Source organism: Dermacentor silvarum, chromosome 2, assembly GCF_013339745.2.
Source record: "Dermacentor silvarum isolate Dsil-2018 chromosome 2, BIME_Dsil_1.4, whole genome shotgun sequence".
NCBI lineage: Eukaryota > Metazoa > Arthropoda > Arachnida > Ixodida > Ixodidae > Dermacentor > Dermacentor silvarum.
In genome coordinates this window covers 43,907,280-43,930,176 of record NC_051155.1, presented here as the reverse complement: position 1 = coordinate 43,930,176, position 22,897 = coordinate 43,907,280, and the positions used below count along the sequence as shown (strand labels likewise).

The 22,897-nt window shown below is 47.2% G+C and overlaps 1 protein-coding gene across 2 annotated transcripts in view; it reads right to left on the bottom strand.

Moving 5' to 3' along the window:
* Positions 1–15,919: 15,919 nt before the first annotated feature.
* Positions 15,920–22,897, bottom strand: part of LOC119441433 (progranulin-like) — a 122,426-nt gene continuing 115,448 nt past the window's right edge. Inside the window, exons 5-6 of one of the 2 annotated variants that reach the window (XM_049661280.1) lie at positions 20,417–20,701; positions 15,920–16,273 (exon numbers count right to left, since the gene is read on the bottom strand). In XM_049661280.1, coding sequence (XP_049517237.1) covers positions 16,119–16,273; positions 20,417–20,701 — 440 coding nt within the window. In that variant the 3' untranslated portion in view covers positions 15,920–16,118. The remainder of the gene's footprint in view (positions 16,274–20,416; positions 20,702–22,897) is intronic. The other variant, XM_049661279.1, reaches the window with a different exon arrangement.

The following is a 22,897-nucleotide window of genomic DNA, read 5'->3' as shown; positions in this document are numbered from 1 at the left end:
GCAGGCGAAGTGAAAAAGACCAATCGAGGGATGGTGAGTGTATTCTCACGCCTGCCTTCTCTTCACACGAGGAAGCATCAGTCGCTATTACATTTATTGGGAAATGGGCCAAATAATCTTGCAAAAGGGCATTCAAATATGTTGGTGGCAGCAGTTTTGCGTTATTGGGGAAAATATCCGCGAATTATATTTTAAAGGACAATGTGGACCTATCAAACGGAATGATTTCCCTAATGTGAACATTTAAAGGTGCTAATTGTGCCTGCACAAATACAACCTGTGGGGTATGTAACCGAGGCCACGTGATCTCAAAAAATGAATTTGGTTCAGTAATAAATATATATTCTGTACGTCTAAGAGGCGATTCATAAGCCCTTAAGTAGGTTTTAACCGTATATTATAAGCATACAGAATCTCGTGTGAAGAGAAGGTAAGCGCGCTTCCTGGTATAACACATTATTAGCAACGAATTTAGGCAGGCCTAAACATATTCGAAGAGCTTCTCTCTCTAAAAGAACAAGTGGTCTTATTTTATATTTTGCACCTCCGGAAAACAAAACACATCCAAATTCTATAATCGGTCGTACATACATACGGTAGATCATAATTAATGTGTCACTTCGCATACCAGATCGCCGGTTACTGATTCTACGTAATAAACCTACAGCTCGTGTCCCTTTCGTTGCAATATTTTCTATGTGAGAACGCCAGCTAAGTTTTTTATCATATGTGATACCCAGGTACTTAAGCGACTCTACTTGTGGAATTGTTCTCTGATCATATACTAATGATAAATGTATCGGCCCGGAAAGCGGAAAGACAAGGACTGCACTTTTGTTTACGTTTAGAGACAGGTGAAGAGTGTGAAGACACGTCTCTAGCATACTGAGGTATGTTTGCAAGGACAGGTAAAGGGAATTGATGTCTCTTGCTGTCGCGATAAATGCGATGTCGTCTGCATAGACATAGAGATGAACTTCCCGGCTCAGTGGAATTGAACTCATCAAAAGGTTAAATAGGACAGGAGACAGAACAGCCCCCTGGGGCACCCCTCTTGTCTGATCGAATTTTGTTGAAGAAACGCCGTTTTGAAAACAATAAAATTTTCTATTTCTTAAAAATGCAAAAATCCATGTCGTTATATATCTCGGAAAATTGTAGGACTGTAATCTGTCCAGTAGTAGTGGGTACTCGACACTGTCATAAGCTTTCGCCACGTCAAGAGTCACTAAAGCACTCAATTCTTTTCTATTTCTAGCAAGTTGGATACGGCTTTCCAAGTCTACATGCGCACACCAAATAGAGAGACCAGGCCGGAAACCTATTTGACTTGGGCTCAGTAACGAATTTTTAGATATATGATCTATCATGCGATCATATAGAACTCTTTCAATAAGTTTTACCATATTTGAGGTAAGAGAAATAGGTCGAATATTGTCAAGATTGTAGCCAGCTGCTTGTTTTTTAAGTAGCGGAATTATTTTGGCTGTCCTCCATTCTTGAGGAATCCAAGCATTTTTTAGAGAATAATTCACGGTGTTTAGAAGTTCCTCAGGAGACATTGCAAACAAAATTTTTAGCATGGCATTGGAAATGCCATCAGGACCTGGTGCTGAGGCAGGCAAAGATCTAACGATATTGGAAAGCTCCGACACTGTGACTTCCACAAAGTCATCCGCGATGGGAGGTCTTAATTGTCGATTCGGCAAACGTGATGTTAAGCGTTGAGCTAATTCCTTTCATATGAATTCTAATGAAGCAGATATCTCGCGTGGTGAAAGAATTATCGATGTAGTAGTTCGCTGATGTCGGTATGAACTTTCTATACCGAAGGAATCTGAACAGTGTTTTTTTGTTGTTAGGCTTAGAGAGGAATTCATGATGTTTTTTTATCATATTCGTCTTTGGCATTCGATACAGTTCTCTTGAATGTGGCAGCTGCAAACTTATAATCACTCCAGTTACTCGGAGACTGATTGTAAAGTAGTTTTTTCCAAGCGGCTTTTCGTCTTCTATAATCCCGCGTGCACTCCGAATTCCAACAAGGAGAATGAGTGCGTTTATCTTTGTTAATACTGAACTGAGATCTTTCATATGAACTTTTTAATACCGCGCAAAGACTCATGGCTTTGATGTCATCCGGCACCGTTATCTGAGAGTTGAGGGTCGCTTTTAATACACTCTGAAATTTCTGGTAATTGACAAAAATTCGCGCCGGAGACTCTAAAGAAGTAAGAGGGCACAGAATATCATATCTAATGGGTAGATGGTCACTGTTTGAAGCAGAGTCGACTGTAGACCAGGAAGTGACGCACATCCTCGAGCTGGCAAATGTTAGATCCAATGCTGATTTATAACGGCCTTGAATAAACGTAACTGTTTTCGTGTTTAAGCAACAAAAATTTTGATTAATTGCCCAGTCCGATAATCTTTTTCCACATGAGTCTGTTCGGAAACCCCAAGCCACATGGTGTGAATTAAAGTCTCCCTACAGATTTCTTTCCTACAAGATTTGACAACGGTATTAAGGTATCGAATATCTTGAACACCTGCGGGAAAATATGTATTAACTAAAGAAAACGGAGAACAACCAGGAATAGTTACATCTATTGCTAGTATCTCGCACTCCGTAGACATGTACTGATATGATATTGTTGCTTTGTGGCATATTTTATTTGTTATCAGGAAAGCGAGTCCTCCGCCTCTCGATGGACGGTCCAATCGAAATCTTGGCCATTTGATAGCCAAGTCTCCTGCAAAAGAATAATGTCGGGAGAAAATTGAGAACAAAAATATACTAAATCTGTGGCTGCAGAAATAATGGAACGGCAGTTCCACTGTAATACCTTTAAAACACCCATGATGAATTAATGCCTACTGCAGAAATCACTTGCTCTAAGATACTGTCTTTTAAAAAATCTTTCTTCGAAAGACTGTCTTTACCGTGTTTTGCGGGTTTTGACTTATGGATAGAACTTGAGGAATTGGGGTTAGCATCGGATTTTGAAATGTTATCTTTAACAATTTTTTTGGTTTGGGAGTGAGGGACAGAGGTGGATGAATTATCATTAGGTGATCTTGTGCGTTTAAACGTCGGAAGATCCATTTCTACGTCCTGGTTGTTTTCCGACACTGATCCAGAGAAGCATCCGTTGTCGGTCTGCTGAGTTGAAGTTGATGGTCTTGTATTTTTAGTGCTTTCTGCAATGACTGGCGAGGGATCTATTAGTTGCCCAGCGTTCGATGTAATGGGATTTGTAGGAATCTGTGAGCTAGTGTTAGGGCTCGTTACAGAACTGAAAAGCTGAATCATTTGTGATGTCATCACATGAGCTAGAGTCTCCGATAGGTTTGATGTTAGTCGTTCCATAGCTTTTGACAGCGCTTTTTCGACAGCTATCGCAATAGCATCGGAAAGGGTTGAGTCTGCAACCATTTGCTGACGGGCTGTCACTCCTGCATATTCCTTAGATCTTCCCTGGACCTCAGCAACAGCATCACGGCGTGAGCAACGTCTGCTTTCAATTACTTCCAGGATTTGAAGTTCCTGTGTTCTCGCAGGACAGTTCGAGTAGTTAGCGTGGTGACCACCACTACAGAGACAGCATTTCTCTTCTTCGGATGAGCAATCAGTAAAATTGTGGTTGTCACCGCAATTACGGCAACGTGGGGCAGATCTGCAGCCCCTCACGTTGTGACCGAATCGCCAACAGTTGGCGCATTGTAGAATGCGTGGAGCCAGAGCTTCAACCTTATATATAAGGGGCCAGACCTTGATTTCTGTCGGTCGCAATGTACCAGCACATGTGATTATCACTGACTCAGTTGGAGTCTTCTTATTATCAATCACTCGGCTACACCGGTAAACGGAGATGACACCAGCCACCGAAAACATCTCTAAAAACTCTTCCGGGGTTAAACTGACGTCTACACCTCGTACAATGCCTCTAGAGCATGCAAGATGCGGTGGGACGAAACATCTCACCGGATGTGAAGCGAATGTTGAGCAATTGAGCAGTTCCTTGGCACAGTTGTGGTCTGGCGAGCAACATAACATACCTCCCTTGCCGAACTGGCGGACCTCAGTGATCTGTCGGTAGTGAGTTGACGCCTTCTGTAACTCCACCTGAATCGTCTTCGGGTTTTTCATGTTAATTATACCCCCGTCGGTAGGCACCATGGCCACGGGAACGTAGCCGGTTCCACTGCGGAGAAAAAACTCAAGCAGTAGCTCCTGGGGAGCCACCGAGGCTGACCACGGGGAAGCCCCGAGGCCAGGTGATGAGACAGACATGAAGCAAGGCTGAATAACTCAAAAACACATAAGAATTCTTCAAACGGAAATAAAAAGAGTAACGTAAGATCAAGGTGAACAAAGAAAATACCACCCGATACTTGACCCAAGCCCACAAAGCAGGAGATGCTATTACAGGGATCAAACGCAGGAACGTAGGAATCGAACGCCTCAGTCGAGCCGGCCTGGCAAGAATCTTCGCGGCGTTGCAGGGGCGACGACTGGTCGGTTCCCAGCGCAGTTCCTTCTTCTTCGATCGATGCTGCTCTAACGGCGCAGCTTCTTCTAGGTGGTGTTGGCCCAGCAGGCAGCGGCCAGCTCCTCGCGCACCCTTCTACTTTCTCTTCCTTCGGGCTGCGCCGTGCAGCGTGACAATATGTTCGTTTATTTGGGTACCTGATAATTTTTACTCTATAATCCTTTTTTCTGCCTCCGGAAAACAAACGAAACCAGTGGCATAAGACATGCTTTGACAAGTAATGAAACTCTTGCGTTTGGAATCACATTATTTTATGGTAATAAATCTAGTCATAAGTTGTGTTCAGAAATTGTTATATATCGCTCAATTTTTTATATGCTATGTCTTAACTGCTCAACTGACCTTTCGTCAGGAAAACATTTCTTGGTTGTATCTTTGTGTATTAAAACTTTTACAAGGCGTTACATTGCCTTTTTCATAGATGTGTATTTGTGCGTCTTAATACGCACAAAACACGTATATATAACTGAATCCGCTTGTCGCATGGGTTATCCGAGAGACGCCAGTCTCTTGGCGGTGCGAGGAGAGTCAGCCTGTAAAACTGAACTGTCGCCTACTCTGAGGACATACTCATATAAGCTCGTCACTTCAGTGAACCATCTTTCGAGGTCACACGAAGCTTCACATGTAACGGTTATTAAAGGTTATATATATATATATATATATATATATATATATATATATATATATATTGCCACGCGTTAGTAACGCTAGAGGACGAGGACGAAGAAGTGTTGTTGGCTGCTGCGGCCGAAACAGTAAACAGCCGTTCGCTCGGAACTGACTGCCTGCCTTTTCCTCTCGCGACAAACTGGTGGAGGTGCTGGGTACACATACGCCCTATGCCTGCTGATCCTGAACCAGAAGCTACCAACGCCAGTACCTCAGAGACTGCAGAAATCCATCGAAGCAGCCGTCGCCTCCAAGGTCTTCCACCGCAGTACAGTCCCCTGGCAAACTCTGCGAGGAAAATGGCAACAACAACCGCAAGCCAAACCGAGGTGATCCCAAATGCTGCTGTACCTTGCATTGTCAACGCGCCTCGCACGCCTAACTCGTTCCACGGCGACGCCTTTGAGGACGTAGAGGACTGGTTAGACCATTTCGACCGGGTCGCCACCTTTAATGACTGGGATGCTCGCCGTAAGTTGAAGAACGTCTACTTTTCCCTTTTAGACGCGGCAAGGGTATGGTACGAGAACCACGAAGCTTCGTTTACCAGCTGGCAGGAGTTTTACCGCCTGCTTCGTGACGCCTTCAGTACCCCCGAAAGGAAAGAAAGAGCCGAACAGGCACTATCTTCCAGGTTCCAAATGCCGAACGAAACCGTCGCCATGTTCGTGGAAGACATGACACGATTGTTCAGTCGGGCCGACCCACTAATGCCAGAAGACAAGAAGGTGCGCATGTTAATGCGAGGCGTAAAAGAACAGCTTTTCGCGGGCCTCGTGCGCAATCCTCCTACAACGGTGTCTCAGTTCGTCCGTGAGGCAACAGTCATGGAGCGCATGCGTCGGCAGCGGCTATCGCAGTATGAACACCAGACCACCATGACTGCGGCATGCTCGCTTGTACCTGCAAGGGATGACAGGGAGTCCCTTACCGAACTAATACGGCAGGTTGTTCGAGAAGAACTCCACAAGTATTATGGATCGGCACCTCCGAGTGCCGCGGCCCTTACGGACGTCATTCGGGAGGAAATCAGGCAGGTGGTTCATCCCTCGCCACCAACGCGAACCGAACCTCCCACGCTCTCGTACGCCGATGCTCTTCGGGTTTCTACGCCGTCGACGGCCAGTTTCCCGCATCCACCTACAGAGCCTCCTCGACGCTTCCCAAGCCCAAGCCACCGCACGACTCTCCAATCAGACTTTCGTCCTGGTCCGCGGAAGTCAACGGTATGGCGCGCTCCCGACAACAGTCCGTTCGTTGTGTTATCACTGTGGGGAGGCTGGACACTTCTATCGCGACTGCCATTACCGACGGATTGGTTTGCGGGGATACCATCCGGACGCCCGTTGCCCGCGCTATGGCGAACGCCCACACGAAATCGAGGAGTACTTAGAAAGCAACCGTCTTCCTCCTGTCCCTCAGCGAAGACAGTCGCGGTCACCGTCACCTCGTCGGTACACATCACCAAACCGCGCTCGACCCGCCTTTGATTCCACTGGAGTCACCGGCGGAAGCCCGCGCCAGGGAAACTGAAAACGGCGACCTCCGGGGGTGAGGCCGCTGTCATGCGAACCGTCAAATATCCTCCGCCGACGCCACCCCCTCGCGACGTACCGCTGACGCCTCGCCAAAAGAGCTTCTGCTGCTATTACTGTTTCCGTCGACTGTTATCCGGTAACTGCACTTGTCGATACGGGAGCTAATTACTCGGTTATGTGTGCCTCACTGGCCAATCGGTTACGCAAAGTGCTGACAGCGTGGGACGGCCCACATCTGATCACGGCTGGAGGACAACTCGTGTCACCCATTGGAGGATGCACCGCCAGACTTACAATTTATACTTCGACCTTCGTAGCGTCTTTCCTTGTGCTGCCCAAGTGTTCTCGACTGGTTATATTGGGCATGGATTTTCTTCAGGAATATGGGGCGATCATTAATCTGCGTGACTTGTTCGTGACTTTTTCGAACAATGTTTCTTCGGATTCTGATGTTAAGGATGAACATAATCGCGCGGCTTTACGCGTGGTCGATGACTGCGTAACGTTACCGCCTCGAAGTAGCATCTTCGTCCTTGTTGAGTGCCCTCAAGACCACCTAGATATGGGCATCGCCGAAGGTAACCTCACCATTTTGCTGGATCGAGAAGTCGGCGTCGCACGAGGTCTCGTAGAGCTCCAAAATAGGCAAACCACGATCCTAATTACTAACTTCAGCGGCGAATACAAGCACTTTGCGAAGCATACCACCATTGCCTACTTTGAAACAGTGGACGAGTCCAACGCATGTGCTTCGGTAACGACAATCTCGATGCAGGAAAACAGCGATGTGGACTTGACCAGTCACATCAACGTCAATCCACAGCTGAAACAACCCCAACAGGAGAGGCTCCTCAGCCTACTATCATCATTTACCGACTGTTTTGCCACCACGTCGAAGGTCAAGCAGACTCCTCTAACCAAGCACAGAATCATCACTGAACCGACCATCCAACCTGTTCGCCAACACGCTTACCGCGTGTCACAGAGAGAACAGGATGCTATTCGTCATCAAGTTAAGCAAATGCTGGATGATGATGTCATTCAACCATCGACAAGTCTTTGGGCATCACCTGTTGTACTAGTTAAGAAGAAAGACGGTTCACTACGATTCTGTGTAGATTATCGCAAACTGAACAAGAAGATCACGAAAATGGACGTTTATACACTTCCTCGGATTGACGACTCCTTGGATCGTCTGCGGAATGCCCGTTACTTTTCTTCAATGGATCTACGTAGCGGGTACTGGCAGATTGAAGTTGACGAACGGGACCAGGAAAAAACGGCGTTTATAACACCGGACGGCCTCTATGAATTTAATGTCCTCCCTTTTGGACTGTGCTCCGCTCCGGCCACATTTCAACGCATGATGGACACAGTTTTATCTGACCTCAAGTGGCACTCGTGTTTAGTCTACTTAGACGATGTAGTTGTTTTTTCAACCACGTTTGAGCAACACATCGAGAGGCTTGAGGCTGTTCTTCAGGCCATCCGCACCGCCGGCCTGTCTCTGAAGCCCGAAAAATGTCACTTCGGATACGAGGAGCTTAAATTTCTGGGTCATAATGTCAGCAGCACCGGTATTCGCCCTGACCCTGACAAAGCCACGGCAGTTGGTTTGTTCCCGATACCGAAGACAAAGCACGATGTACGCCGATTTCTAGGGCTTTGTGCTTATTACCGCCGTTTTGTGCCAAATTTTTCTGAGATTGCCGAACCTTTGCAACGACTCATCAAGAACGACGTGACATTTATTTGGGGCCCGGCTCAATCCCACGCTTTCCACGACCTTCAGCGACGTCTACAGACACCACCGATCCTTGGTCACTTTGACACAGAGGCCGACACAGAAGTGCATACTGATGCTAGCAACGTTGGTCTCGGAGCCACACTCGTACAATTTCAAGCTGGTGTTGAGCGCGTTATTGCCTATGCCAGCCGCACGTTGTCTGCTGCTGAAAAAAACTACTCAGCAACTGAAAAAGAATGTCTGGCGGTCGTGTGGGCTATCCAGAAGTTCCGGCCATGCTTGTACGGACGCGCCTTCCGAGTCGTCAGCGATCACCACTCTCTCTGTTGGCTGGCGAATCTCAAGGGTCCTTCGGGACGTCTCGCAAGATGGAGCCTTCGGCTACAGGAATTTGACATGACAATTGTCTATAAGTCTGGTCAGAAACACACCGACGCCGATTGTCTCTCCCGCGCCCCCGTCGAACCCGCACCAACAGATACTGACGAGGACTGCGGTTTTCTTTGTAGTCTTCCATCTCTAAACCTAGCTCAACAGCAACGCCAGGATTCAGAGCTGCAACCCCTGATCGAATACCTTGAACGACGCCACCAACAACCCCCGCGGCAGTTCGCGCGTCACGTGTCCTCTTTCTGCCTACGCAGCGACATCCTCTACAAGCGGAACTTTCATCCCACGGAAACCGTTTTTCTACTCGTTGTTCCCGCTTCTCTCCGCGACGACATTTTACGTGCATGCCACGACGAACCCACGTCCGGGAATCTTGGTTTCACGCGTACTCTGGCAAGGATCAAGAAGAAGTACTACTGGCGAAAACTCACAAAAAGCGTGAAGCAGTACGTCCGAACTTGTCGTGATTGCCAACGTCGCAAAGTTTCATCAATGAAACCAGCCCGTCTGCTTCAGCCTGTACGACCTCCTTGCTCACCTTTTGAACAGGTCAGGATGGATTTACTCGGCCCGTTTCCCAAGTCTTCAGCTGATAACCGCTGGATTGTTGTCGCCACCGATTACTTGACCAGATATTGCGAAACCCAAGCCGTTCAGCGAGCTACTGCTTCGGATGTGGCCAACTTCTTCGTCAAAAATATCGTCCTGCGACATGGTGCTCCAGCTGTCGTCATCACAGACCGTGGTACGGCCTTCACCGTGCAGTTGGTCAGAGATATTCTGCAGCTGAGTGGTACAACGCACCGTACGGCAACTGCATATCACCCACAGACCAATGGGTTAACTGAGCGTCTCAACAAAACGATTGCAGATATGCTTTCCATGTATGTCGCCACGGATCACAAGAATTGGGACGAACTGCTCCCGTATGTGTCATTTACGTATAACACTGCGCTTGAAGAAACCACCGGGTTTCCTCCTTTTCGTCTGGTATATGGACGCGACGTCATCACTATGCTCGACGTGAAGCTTCTACCAACTTCGTCTGATACGACCGCCCCAGATACAGACGCTTTTGTTCAGCGTGCCGAAGCAGCGCGGCAGCTTGCACGGCAACAAATTCTATCTCGGCAAAGTCAAGACGCTCGTCGATACAACATCCGCCACCGAGTCGTAACATATAAGCCAGGAGATCTCGTGTGGATTTGGACCCCTATACGTCTACGAGGTCGCTCAGAAAAATTATTGCGCCGTTACTTTGGGCCCTACATAGTTCTTCATCGCATAAATCAAGTCAACTACGAAGTTGTTCCAGCAGAATCATCGCCCCAATCGCGTAGACCACGCTCCTCCGACATTGTTCACGTCTCCAGGATGAAGCCCTACCACTGGCGCTGACGCCAGTTCACAAACTTTGTGGTGCGGTGCCTGTCCTCACGTCCGTTGTCTTTTTCATTTCTTTTATTTTCTCCCTATGCTATTTAACCCGTCACCCACTTTCGTGGCTTAGCTTTCACTGTTCTTTCGTGCAGTGGCATCGAGACGATGCCTCTTTTTTTTTTTTTTTTGGAGGGAGGGGTAATGCCACGCGTTAGTAACGCTAGAGGGACGAGGACGAAGAAGTGTTGTTGGCTGCTGCGGCCGAAACAGTAAACAGCCGTTCGCTCGGAACTGACTGCCTGCCTTTTTCTCGCGACAATATATATAACCTTTAATAACCGTTACATGTGAAGTTTCGTGTGACCTCGAAAGATGGTTCACTGAAGTGACGAGCTTATATGAGTATGTGCAAGACCTCAGAGTAGGCGACGACAGTTCAGTTTTACAGCCTGACTCTTTATATATATATATATATATATATATATATATATATATATATATATATATATATAGAGAGAGAGAGAGAGAGAGAGATAGATGAGAAGCACAACTGCGCGTTTCTCTGAGGTTTATTCACCCAAGTTTCGGTCGGCGGACCGACCCCTCTCTCTCTATATATATATATGTATATATATATATATATATATATATATATATATATATAGAGAGAGAGAGAGAGAGAGAGATAGATATATGCATATATACATGGGTGCATGGGGCTCAGAAAGCTGGTCCCCCCCCCCCCCCAGAAAAATGAAAACTTTCCGCGTATGAGTAGATTAGTTATCAATAAGCATCATTTTCAAATCAGTAGACTCTCAGGTACATAATCAGGTTTTCTCGAAGATATTGCCGCTGTGCGACCCGCGTCGGCCCTCCGTTCGTCGTCGTTTCAAGCGGTTGCGTGCCTAGTTTCCTTCAGCTCTCCCGGCGTGGCGGTCCCGTCGCGCGTGTCTAGTTTCCTCTGGCTCTCTGAGCTGACGGTTGTCTTCCACGCGATTTTATGCCGCTGATCAAAATAAAACTGTGTGCGCGTGTGTCTTTCTTCGGGATGACCGTCGTCGCCACTCAAGAGAAATAAAATGTCCTCATATACCTTTGATCAAAATTCTGTGTCACCTCTGTGTCATGTGCTAAACTGCTTCGCTGGTAATCCACCAACACAGCAGTTGAATGGCCCGTAATTTTTAATATTCTTCATCACGTTCAAGCCCACAACTTTCCGAGCACGTCTTTCGATCTTCCGGATCAACTGCTGTCGGCCGACATGTACCAGACTGCCGCGTCAACGCCCACTTTCTGTGAACACCTGCACAAACATCAACACCCGCCATAAACCTTCAGCGACGGCAGCAAACGAAACAGGGATAATGCTTTGTGCGCCGCAAGTGTATTATAGCATAGGCGCGCGCTCAGCACGGAGGGCTATGGTCTTCGTCACTGTGCCAGGTGTGTTTTTACTATGAAAGTGCTTTTGCTAGCGTGAAAGAAGCCCGCTAATACACGCAAAGTGCTTCGAGCGGCAAGTCGCGCAGCAATAGTATTGCGTGTATTTGCAGCTGGCTTCTTTCAAGCTCGGAAAAACACTTCTATGTAGCACGTATTGATCGAGCAACAGAAAGCTGTATCGGGAGTTTTTCATGTTGCTCTACAATTTTCTCATTGACATGTTTCATCTAATTATAATATTTCAGAAGTTGAATAATTAATTATTGCAAAATTAGTCTGAGAATAAGGCCGTAAAGTTACGCTTACTGCAAACACACAGTTACCCTTGCCCGGCCGTCTTACGCCACTGTAATTAGCCGAACTTATACCCGACTGATGCGTGTAAGGCACGCGGAAACAAAGGAACGCTGCGGCACATGGTCTGGGAATGTGCCGGAAACAACGGTACCGAAAACGCCACCGTTCGCGACGCGCCCATAACGGCAGGCGTTACCAGATTACAGGAAGCCTCGAGCTCGCTCCCTCCCGCCGTCGCCCCGGTTGCGGAGACCACCGGGGACCTTCTCAGTCGGCGTCGCCGCCGCTGGGAGGCGGCCCTGAAAAGTTCAGAGCTGGAAGACCAGCTCTGGGACGTCCGGCAAGCCGAAGATGCCGCCCGAGTCCAAGGACTTCGAGCCGCCATGCACCTGAGGCCACTAAAGCCAAACTGCCGGCTCTTTCAATAAAGTTTATTTCTTCTTCTGAGTATCTCCAAGTGACGGCAAACCTTACCTTCGTTCAGTCGAGCTACCTGGAATCTGCATATTTTAAAGTTTGGCTCAAGTTACATGCAACACCCTCTATATCCGTACGGCTTCATCAGCGCTCGTGGCTGCTTGGTTGACTCGCCATGACACCGCAGGCTCAGCAGTAGCTGGCTGCATCGTCGTTGAAACGACGAAGACCGTGCCCGACGGGACCCTCGGGACTCCTTCCCCAACTGCAACACTAGGCGTTTCACTTAAGTGTTTATCTTTTATACTACAGAAAACTGGGCGAATTGTTTTGAATACGCATTTGCGTGTCTGGCGTTGTGTTTCGTCGTTTGTTTTGCCGCGTTAACAACTGCGTATCTCTTTCACCGTGGTCGTGTGTGCGCCAAGGAGGAAAAATGTGGAAAGAAGGTAATACAAGACTAAGACCATCGACATTTGGTTACCAGAGAGTAGCGAGAAACGCAACGTCATGACCTCTGCTACATCTTCTATAGACCCCTCAACGTGACGCCCGCCGTCGGTGGCTGATACTAATGGCGGCGTAATATCCATGAACTCACGCGGTGCGGTGACAGCTACTGACGCCATGTTCGCTCCCACTTACCCCTCCCCGTTGGCGCTGAGCCGTGCTCCCTCAAGGGCTGCAGAAGATAGCGCCAACCTTTCCCTTTCCCTCAAGAACCACTTATCCATGTGCTGGAACATCATTTGCGAAAAAGCTTCATCTTAATACAATCTACTTTTGAATTCCATCTCACTTATATGCCTGCGTGGTGAAAGGTGCAATCGATGATGAATCCGTAACCTCAAGTTTGGGATACAACGGGGAGCACTATGAGACAGTTACGGTACTGCACTTTTATCTTCATTTATTTTTAAAAGCCACTTACTATGACTCACGGTAAAATAAAAAAAAAACACCGCATATCCACCAAGTGATTGATGTTGGGTGGGCGAAGCACCGGGGGATCATTCGGGAAAACGCCGGAAGCGTTCTCCGGAAGCCGGAAGCTGGCTTCCGGAACCGGAAGCGGAACCGGAAATGGAACCGCAAGCGGAAGCCGGAGCTTAGCATATATATATATATATATATATATATATATATATTGCGCGACAGCTGTTCAACCTCGACGACGGCTTATTATGCAGGTCGCGCGCTGAAGAGAATCACGCTGGCCATGATGATGAGTATATAGAGATGAAGAAGGGGTAATATAATGCTCACAATATATATATGCATATACATACATACATGCATCATACATACATACATACATACATACATACATACATACATGCATACATACATACATACATACATACATACATACATAGCGGTATCCATGCCAACCAAAGCTACGGACTACGAGGGACAAGGCTCGGCCCTAAGGTGCTTCGCCCGTAAAAGAAGTCTGTGAAACATCGACAGAGGCGACTAAGCAGCCGCACATAATAAATGACCGAAAACAGTAAACGAAGAAAAGTTAACGACCGATTAACCATTACCTTTATTCATTTCTTGTGTTAGTAAAGAGCAGTCAACAAAAATCGGTGACGTTGCAGCCTACTGGTACTGCGGAAGACAAAGCTGCCCACTGGGCTTGTGGCTTTGTCAATGCAAACACAATGATCCACGTGTGAAGCGTCGTTCGCGCACTTGTTTTGGCAGATTCTCGTACACTATTTATCTCGTTCCAGTTATATGTTCGAGCCGTAAGCGGAAGCTTTTTGTAAATATTTCCCACACGTGGAAGGGCGTTCCACATAACATCGTCGGGCATCACTCGCGCAAGCATGCGGGACATCGTCCCACATACTTAAGCACAGTTTCATGTATACACATTTTTGTTTGTTGTTTAGTAACTGCACATCGATTATTCTAGGCACAAAGAGGTGTGTGAATTGGTTCCAGGTATACATAAAGGTCAAAAGTAACAGGTATGGAGGGACACCTTTCCTGATAGCAATGCCACATATTTACTGCTTTGTGAATAACAAAAGAAAAAAAAATGTCGCAGTTTCACCCGAAAAGCGAAGCATCAATTGCGATAGAAAATTAGAGAGCTATACGAAGTAAGGATGGTAGTTTTATCCACTGTATAAACTTGGACATGTAGCAGCATCAGCAACGCGCAGAACTGTTGTCGACACTGTCGGCGTATTGCCCGCGTTCGCACCAAACGCGCGCGGCAATACGCCGCCGCGTTGGTGCGACTGCTGCCGGTGCCTCTGGCGGCGGCTCGGAGATTTTCGACGAGTTCAGAACGGGACGCTCGTCGAGCAGCGTCGGAAGTCTTTACCACCTTCTCGCGTCGCAACGTTTTATTGCGATAGAAATTATATGGACACTTCAACGGGATTTTCGCGGTCGGCGTCGTCGTCGCCGTCGCCGTCTGGTTCCGTATAGATTCCAAGGGCGATAAAATCGTCGCCGCGCGCCGTACGAGTAAAAGCGCGCGGGGGACGCGCGCTATCACGGAGAGCCAACGCACGGCGGAAAGCAAACGCGATTGTCGCCCAAAAGGCCGTGGGGGTATGGGGGGGAGGGAGGCGGGGCGACGCTGTGCTACGGCACCAAATGCTTATCTTGCAACCCAGCTCAAGGAGAACTGGCAACGCAACGCAATCTCCCACGCGAAAGAAAAAAAAAAAAAAAAAAGCAGCGCGGGAGGGACGGGGGTGCAGCTTCTACTCTGCCAACAAATACGCTTGCACTGGCTGTGGTGGCGTCGCCCGCACCGTCTCTTTATCTCCACCACGGCCAGGCTCGCCTGGCCCGCGCACTCGCTTCTTAAGAAGCGAGCGAGCGCGCGCGCCAGTCGAGCCCGGCCGTGTCTCCACACGGCTCTGACCTTTATCCGCTGTCCATTCGCCGCTCAGTTTCCGTTGAAGCGATAGACCGCAAGATTCTTCGCCCGCTGGAGCGGCCGCGCCAGCGTTTTGACAGTCGTTGTCTGCGGTCATTCAGTGTCGATCATCTATTCATGTTTGCTTGTGCGCGATGACACCACGCTTGTCAATTCAGTTAGAAAGCGAATGTGTCCAAGTTAAATGCGGCCGATAAAACTACTCTACTATCCCTACTCCGAATAGGTCTCTACCAATTTGCTATCGCAATTGATGCTTCGCCTTTCGGACGAAACTGCGACATTTTTTATATAAATACGCTTTTGGTGCCGCAGCTAAATATCGCCTCCTCTCCCTCCCTCCCGTCCCCCCACGGCCTTTCGCGCGACGGAAGATGTCGCGTTTGCTCTCCGCCGTGCATTCGCTTTCCGCGAAAGCATGCGTCTCTCGCGCACATACAGCATACGGCGCGCGGCGACGATTTCATCGCCGTTGGACTCTATACGGAACCTCACGGCGACGCCGACGGCAAAAAGCCGCTTGGAGTGTTATATAATTGCTATTGCAATAAAAGGTCAGAAAGTTTAAATATATATAGAACGACGTTGCATATATTTCGCCATTTTATGTGGTACGTCGTTCAATTTCGGTAAGTGGGAAATATTTACAACGATTTTCCACTTATATCGGGAACCCATAGACGGAACAAAATCAGAGTGCATTCCTGGGAGGTCATCCACGCCGTGGATAATTACAGGGACGGTCGCCGGAAGACAGGCAACGGCGCTCAGCCGACGCACTCGGTGCCCGGCGGACATCCTGAAATTCCCGAAGCACAGCACACTCCTCCTGGGTACGGGGAGCACCGGTAGGCCCCGTACTGGTCACGGCAGCACGTGCCCGAGCTGCATACCATCCACGTAGGGCACGGCACTGAGGGGTCTGCGACCAGTAAAGCACGCGATTATTATTTTTATTATATGGTTTGTACACATATACACACAAAGACACGAATGAAAAGGGGAGGGAGTAAGCTGACAACTGCCACCCAGAGGGGCACAACGCCTGCCTGCTCTTTCAGGAGGGGGGAATAGAGGTAATTTATATAGAAGGAAACAAAAGAGAAAATAAAGAAATGACGGAGACACAGACAGAACAAAACAAAAACACAAAGAATGTCTATAAACGGGAGGCCAAGGCAGTATCCTTCAGAAATGTTAGCAGGGCTCAATGGGCCTGGTCACGTCGAGCAGCGCACCCTCTTGGAAAGAGGCAATCGCCAAGGGTCGCACATCGCAGTCCAATAAGTCTATATTCCTGAATTAGCAATGCGCGCTGCGCAACAAATGCGGGACACTCGATATGTCAAGTGTCTCACAGGATCCACAAAACGTACATGACGGGCTGTCCACACATCTTTGTCGGTATAGGCGTTCGCGCACCAACACAGATCCAACCCTTAACTTCTATAACAGGGCTCTAGCACGACGGGCCAAGCCTCGACCACGAACACGGGGAGGGAACGATCCATATGCAACACGCCATTCTGGGTGCTGCTTCAGGAGGTGTCGGCGTATCAGAAGACGAGCGTTTTCAAATATACAGGAAATGTCAGGGCAGTTGCATTCGTGGAGGGCACAACATGAAGCGAGGCGATCAGCCTCTTTATTTCCAGCGATGCCCACGTGCGAGGGTATCCACTGGGCAATGAGGGACACTCCACGCGAAGTAAATTTGCCGGCAGATACTTGGATACTGCCTAAAATTGGGCTATCGGCATCTTGTCTCAGTCTGCTGAGGGCAGCACGGGAGTCTGTAAGAATGACGACCTTCAACGCGTTTAATTCTTTGTGTACGTACTCCAGAGCAACATCAATCGCTGCCAGTACTGCAGTTGTTGATGAGGTTGGATGAACTATTCTAAACAGGGTAGAAGAAGGCTGTAGAAGAGCCTTAAGCGTCGCTGCGTACAGATGCGTCCGTGAATACTTTAATATAGCCTCCAAATTTTTCAAATAGGCGGGACTGGGCCAATTGAAATATTGCCGAAACAGGCTGGCTAGACTTTTTCTGTATTTCGTTAATTGACAGATGAATGGGAAAGAAACATTTGTTGTGCTTCTTCAGAGTTGTGAAGGAAGTAGTGTCTTCTGAACTGCGAGCAATGTCCACAAACAATGCCGCCATTTTCCCCGTGCGAGAGAACGGGCGCTGAGTAAGCCGATTAATGAGTGCTTGGCCGTCTGATGCTCGGTGCAAGCACTCGATATGGTGTAGCGTTCTCTGGTCTGCTTGCAAGCTCAGGGGCAACTGGTGCGCTTCTGTGAGTAGTGGAACAGATTGCGCCTCGCGGGGTAAGCCAAGCAAAGCAACACGATGGTCCAGGGAATCGCCATGATTCAGACACACAGCTCTGACACTGCGGCAACCGGTAAAAACGTGGCACGTGTGGTCGTAAATAGAAGGACGCAGATATCGCAATCGAAACAATTGGGCAGATATGAACCCTTAGGCCATATCTACCCCATATGGCCATATACGTATACAGCTCAAACTTATTTATATCTTTAAGGTAAACAAATATATATTATTGCGACAGCAATTATATGGACACTTAAAAGCAGATTTCTGCCGTCGGCGTCGCCGTCGCCGTGAGGTTCTGTACGACGTCAATGGAGATGAAATCGTCGCCGCGCGCCGAACGCTGTATGTGCGAGTGAAAGGGCGCGAGGGACGCGCGCTTTCACGGGGAGTGAACGCACGGCGGAGAACAAACGCGCGTTCTGCGCTGTGATGATGATGATAAGTGGTTCTTGAGGGAAAGGGAAAGGTTGGCGCTATCTTCTGCAGCCCTTGAGGGAGCACGGCTCAGCGCCGATGCGCTGTGCTCCCATAAGGGCTGCAGAAGTAGGCGTCTCTTTCCTCCTCTACATTCACCATATATGTAGAGCAAACGTGCCTTCTTCCGACGCGCGACAGGCCGTGGGGGAGGGGGGGGGGGAAGGGAGGCGACGTTTAGCTGCGGCACCAAGTGCTTATTTATATCAGAGGCTCCGGCAACAGTCACCAACGCCGCACGCATTTTGAGCGAACGCGGGCAAAACGCCGACGGCGTCGACAACAGTTCTGCGTGTTGCCGGTGCTGCTGCATGTCCAAGTTTATACAGCTGATAAAGCTGCTATCATTACTCCGTATAGCTCTCTTCAAATTTGCTATCGCAATTGATGCTTCGCCTTTCAGGTGAAACTGCGACAACTTTTTCTTATTTACTTATTATTTATATATTTATTTAAACAAATAAAATACTTACATAACCACATACGGCCTCATATCTCCATTGTGAGCAGGATAAAAACCATTCTGGCTTTTGCGTAATAAGCCGCCTAGTATTGTCTACACATACTGCGTGCCATAACTTTCGCACAAGCACAAGCAAGGGACTATGTATATATAATATTTACTTATTTTTGATGTTGTGCTGCTGCTTGTTATGCTCGATTTGTTTGTCGACGTCGATGTATTTGTTTGATTCCAGGGTACGTTAGTGTATCTTTGATGTGTTCACACTGAAAACTATAGATACATTTGACAATTGAGCAGAATTAGTTCTCACGAGTAACGCCTGCGACCGCTGGTGTCGCGGCGCGCGGGCGCATAATCCTAGGGATATTTTCATATTTCGCACGTTTTCTTTATAACTCAGAGAAAATTACGCGAAATATAGCATACTGAAAACAACTGAATCGGGTGTTGTAAAACACAATTATTACTTTTCTATCAAAATTTGCGCCATCAAATTAGTAATTAATAAGTCCGTTAATTAAAATAATCTAACTATCGGTAGTTAAATTATATTAAAGAATACTCCTGGTGCAGTATGTCACTGCTGACAGAATACCATTTATTGCGACGGCGTATATTCTATATTTTATTTTTAAGAGCTTGGCTAACGTTAGGAAACCCTGCATATAATCAGCTAGACGCCATTTATATCCTCATATGTGAAAGCACATCAAACATACAAGAGGCAAGCGTCAAGCGCTTTTTAATGGCTATATTGAATTTTGCGTTCTACTATAAGGCATACGAGACATTATGCCTCCGCAAACACATAGTTTGAATTACTTAATTGGGTGTTAGATGCATGCGAATGAATTCGAATTTCAATCAGAGTGATTGATTTATTCTGATGACATCAAAAATGTTGGCGTCTGTAGAGCCGCCGACTTCTCCACAAACAATAAATTGTACAATGAGCAAATAATGATAATGTGACATGAAACGAAAAACTAACGACCAAACGGTCCGGCAATAAAGCAGATTTCCTAAACATGTTTACCAACAACACTCAGTATAGAAACGAAAACACCACACAATCAATCTATAACCCACACAGAATGCTGCGACATAGCAGTAACGAACAAGGTCATTTGATACAAGGATTTGATACACGCAAAATTGCCGCGCGACTGGCCGCTCGAGGCACTTTGCGTGTATTCGCGGACATCTTTTACGCTCTTAAAAACACTTTTATGTAGCACGTATTGAGCAACAGAAAACTGTATTGGGAGTTTTTCATGTTGCTCTACAATTTTCTCATTGGCAAATTTAATATAATTATAATAATTGAGAAGTTAATTAATTAAATGAGATTAATTATTTAATTAGGCGGAATCCAAAAAAAAATAATCTGAGGGTCTCCAAGCGACGGCAAACAACATTACCTTGATTCTGTCCAGCTACGTGGTCATTTGCATATTTTTAATGCTTGGCCCAAGTTATGTGAAGCACCCTGTATTTTTAGGGCGCCGAAGGGGCCAAACATGAAACAGAAAAGACACTGCGAAACCTGTGACGTCACACTGACGCATCCCGGAGTTGAGCTTATGGCGCGAAATTTAAGAAAAGGAAGCTTGGCCTTCATTACCCGTTTCCGCTAAGTCAGTGAAAATAGTTTTTTTTTTATGGAATAATTTACCAGTCCTAACTCATTTAATACCGCTGTTTAGATCTCCCATTAATTATCAAGCTTAGTAGCGTTGTAAAGATGACTGCGACGACAATCAGAGCGCCTCGCCACTCACACGTGTCCGAGGGCACGTTGTCGAGGCTGGGGTACTTTTTGGAGGCGAGGACCGTCCGTCCGCGTTCGTCATTCAGCGACCGGCACCGGTGACCGGCTTGCTGGTCGAAGTGCTCGCATCGCGTGCCTCGCGGGCAGCAGTGCTCTCCGTCGACGCAGCACTGGGCCCCCTCGTGAGGGCAGCAGGCGTAGTTGCGACCGGCTTCGGAGGGCTCCGAGGAACGGACGGAGCAGCAGGTGGAATTCCGGTGACAGTAGGTGCCGTCCGGACACGGAATCCACGGTGCTGCGAATGAGGAAAGTAAGCAACGCACACCTACTTCTGTGTCACCAGTTTTCCGCATTCAGGGAAGAAATTTGACGAATGACATATAGCTATTCGTGAGGGAGTAACGCGAACGATCGTTTTTATCTGCCTTCCATGAAACCGTTGCCGTCGCACAACAAAGATCCCACCCACTGGTCTCGTGACTCAGTCGCAATACATCACGCCAAATGAGTTAAGTTGGATTCTACGCATCTTTGGAACCTAAGTACGATCTTACTGCTCGATGGCAAGATATCACGCCGACTAAGCCTCAGTGTAGGTAAACACAACATGTACATTTCTGTTTCATAGGCGGAATCCTTAGCCCACTAATTGTGAGCTATAAATATACGACTGTTTGCTCGAAAAACATCAAAAGTGTAATGACAATAGGTGACTCTCAGGCAGTATTTACACCGAGCCCAATGATGTTCTGCAATCGTGAAACGTGCTTTAGACTGTTTTCGCGCAATAAGGTAACATAACTTTTCGTTGTGGAACTAACCGCCAATATCGGATACCACAATGTAATGTTTTGTTCTGGTCAATACAGTTTGGAAGAACTCTAAACTACCCGAAAAAGACACACACACACACACACACACACACACACACACACACACACACACACACACACACACACACACACACACACACACACACATATATATATATATATATATATATATATATATATATATATATATATATATATATATATAAACATGTGTGTCCGCATTACACGTGCGTTATATACAGGGTGTTTAAGCGAACACTTTCAAAATTTATTCATTTACCCGCTGTGGTTGCTCAGTGGCTATGGTGTTGGGCTGCTGAGCACGAGGTCGCGGGATCGAATCCCGGCCACGGCGGCCGCATTTCGATGGGGGCGAAATGCGAAAACAGCCGTGTACTTAGATTTAGGTGCACGTTAAAGAACCCCAGGTGGTCGAAATTTCCGGAGTCCCCCACTACGGCGTGCCTCATAATCAGATCGTGGTTTTGGCACGTAAAATCCCATAATTTAATTTATTTTTTTGTTCAAAATTTATTTAAGGTTGCCTGTGGCAGATAGCCCAATTCTAGTTATTGAGCTGGTCTACACGAAGAGGCGGACATTATTTCCAGGAAAAAATGAAATGCATAATCGACTAATTAACACAAATTCCCTAATTCAGTCTTTAACTAGATACCTGATGGCCCATATTGCAATTTACAAATTGTAGCCGTGGAGTTCGCAAGGCAGATCCACTTGAATTTAATTCTCAGGATGACACCAGTTACGAGATATTAATTCTCGAACTTTGCGGAGAAATGCATTGGTGTTCCAGTTAATTTTGTGGTTCAATGCACAAAGCGACGTTATGTTAAGAAACTGACTCGCACGCCAATGCATTTCTCCGCAAAGTTCTGGAATTAATATCTCGATACTGGTGTCATCCCGAGAATTCGTTCCAAGTGGACTCCACGGCTACAATTTGTAAATTGCAATATGGGCCATCAGGTAATTAGTTAAAAACTTAATTAGCGATTTTTTGTTAATTATTCTAATATGCATTTCAATTTCTTATGCAAGTAATGTCCGCCTCTTCGAGCAGACCAGCTCATGAACTAGAATGTGCTATCTGCCCCAGGCAACCTTTAAGAATTTTTGAAAGTGTTCGCTGAAACACCCTGTATATTGACACGTATACATGTTTTTGTCTTTCACCGGTGGCCGCTTTCCACCGGCTAACAAACGTTAAATGTTATCGCTCGGCGCAGGTCGCGCCTGCATCGGAAGCTTCTCGAACGTTATCGATGCTTCTATCCGTCGTCTGTGGTCACCGACGCTCATGTAAACTGATGGTATGAGCGACGCGAATTGTCTAGAACTTTCTAGAAGACGCGCGGGCACCAGGGATTAATCTGGAACATTCGATGACTCACGTATAAAAGCCGACGCGTTTCGCCGCTGATCAGATTCCGACGAACGCCGACTGTGTTCGCCGCTTTCGTTGTGCTTCGAGTGTAGCTTGCTTTTGTGGGCACGTGACAATATAACGCACGCGTAATGCGGAGGTTGTGGGTTCTGCTCCCACCGGCGACAAGTTCTCTTTTCGCCCACATTCATTTCCCCCTTTATGATGTTATCCATTTAAATTTCAACCACAGCTAATTCCTCCGATGGTGTCG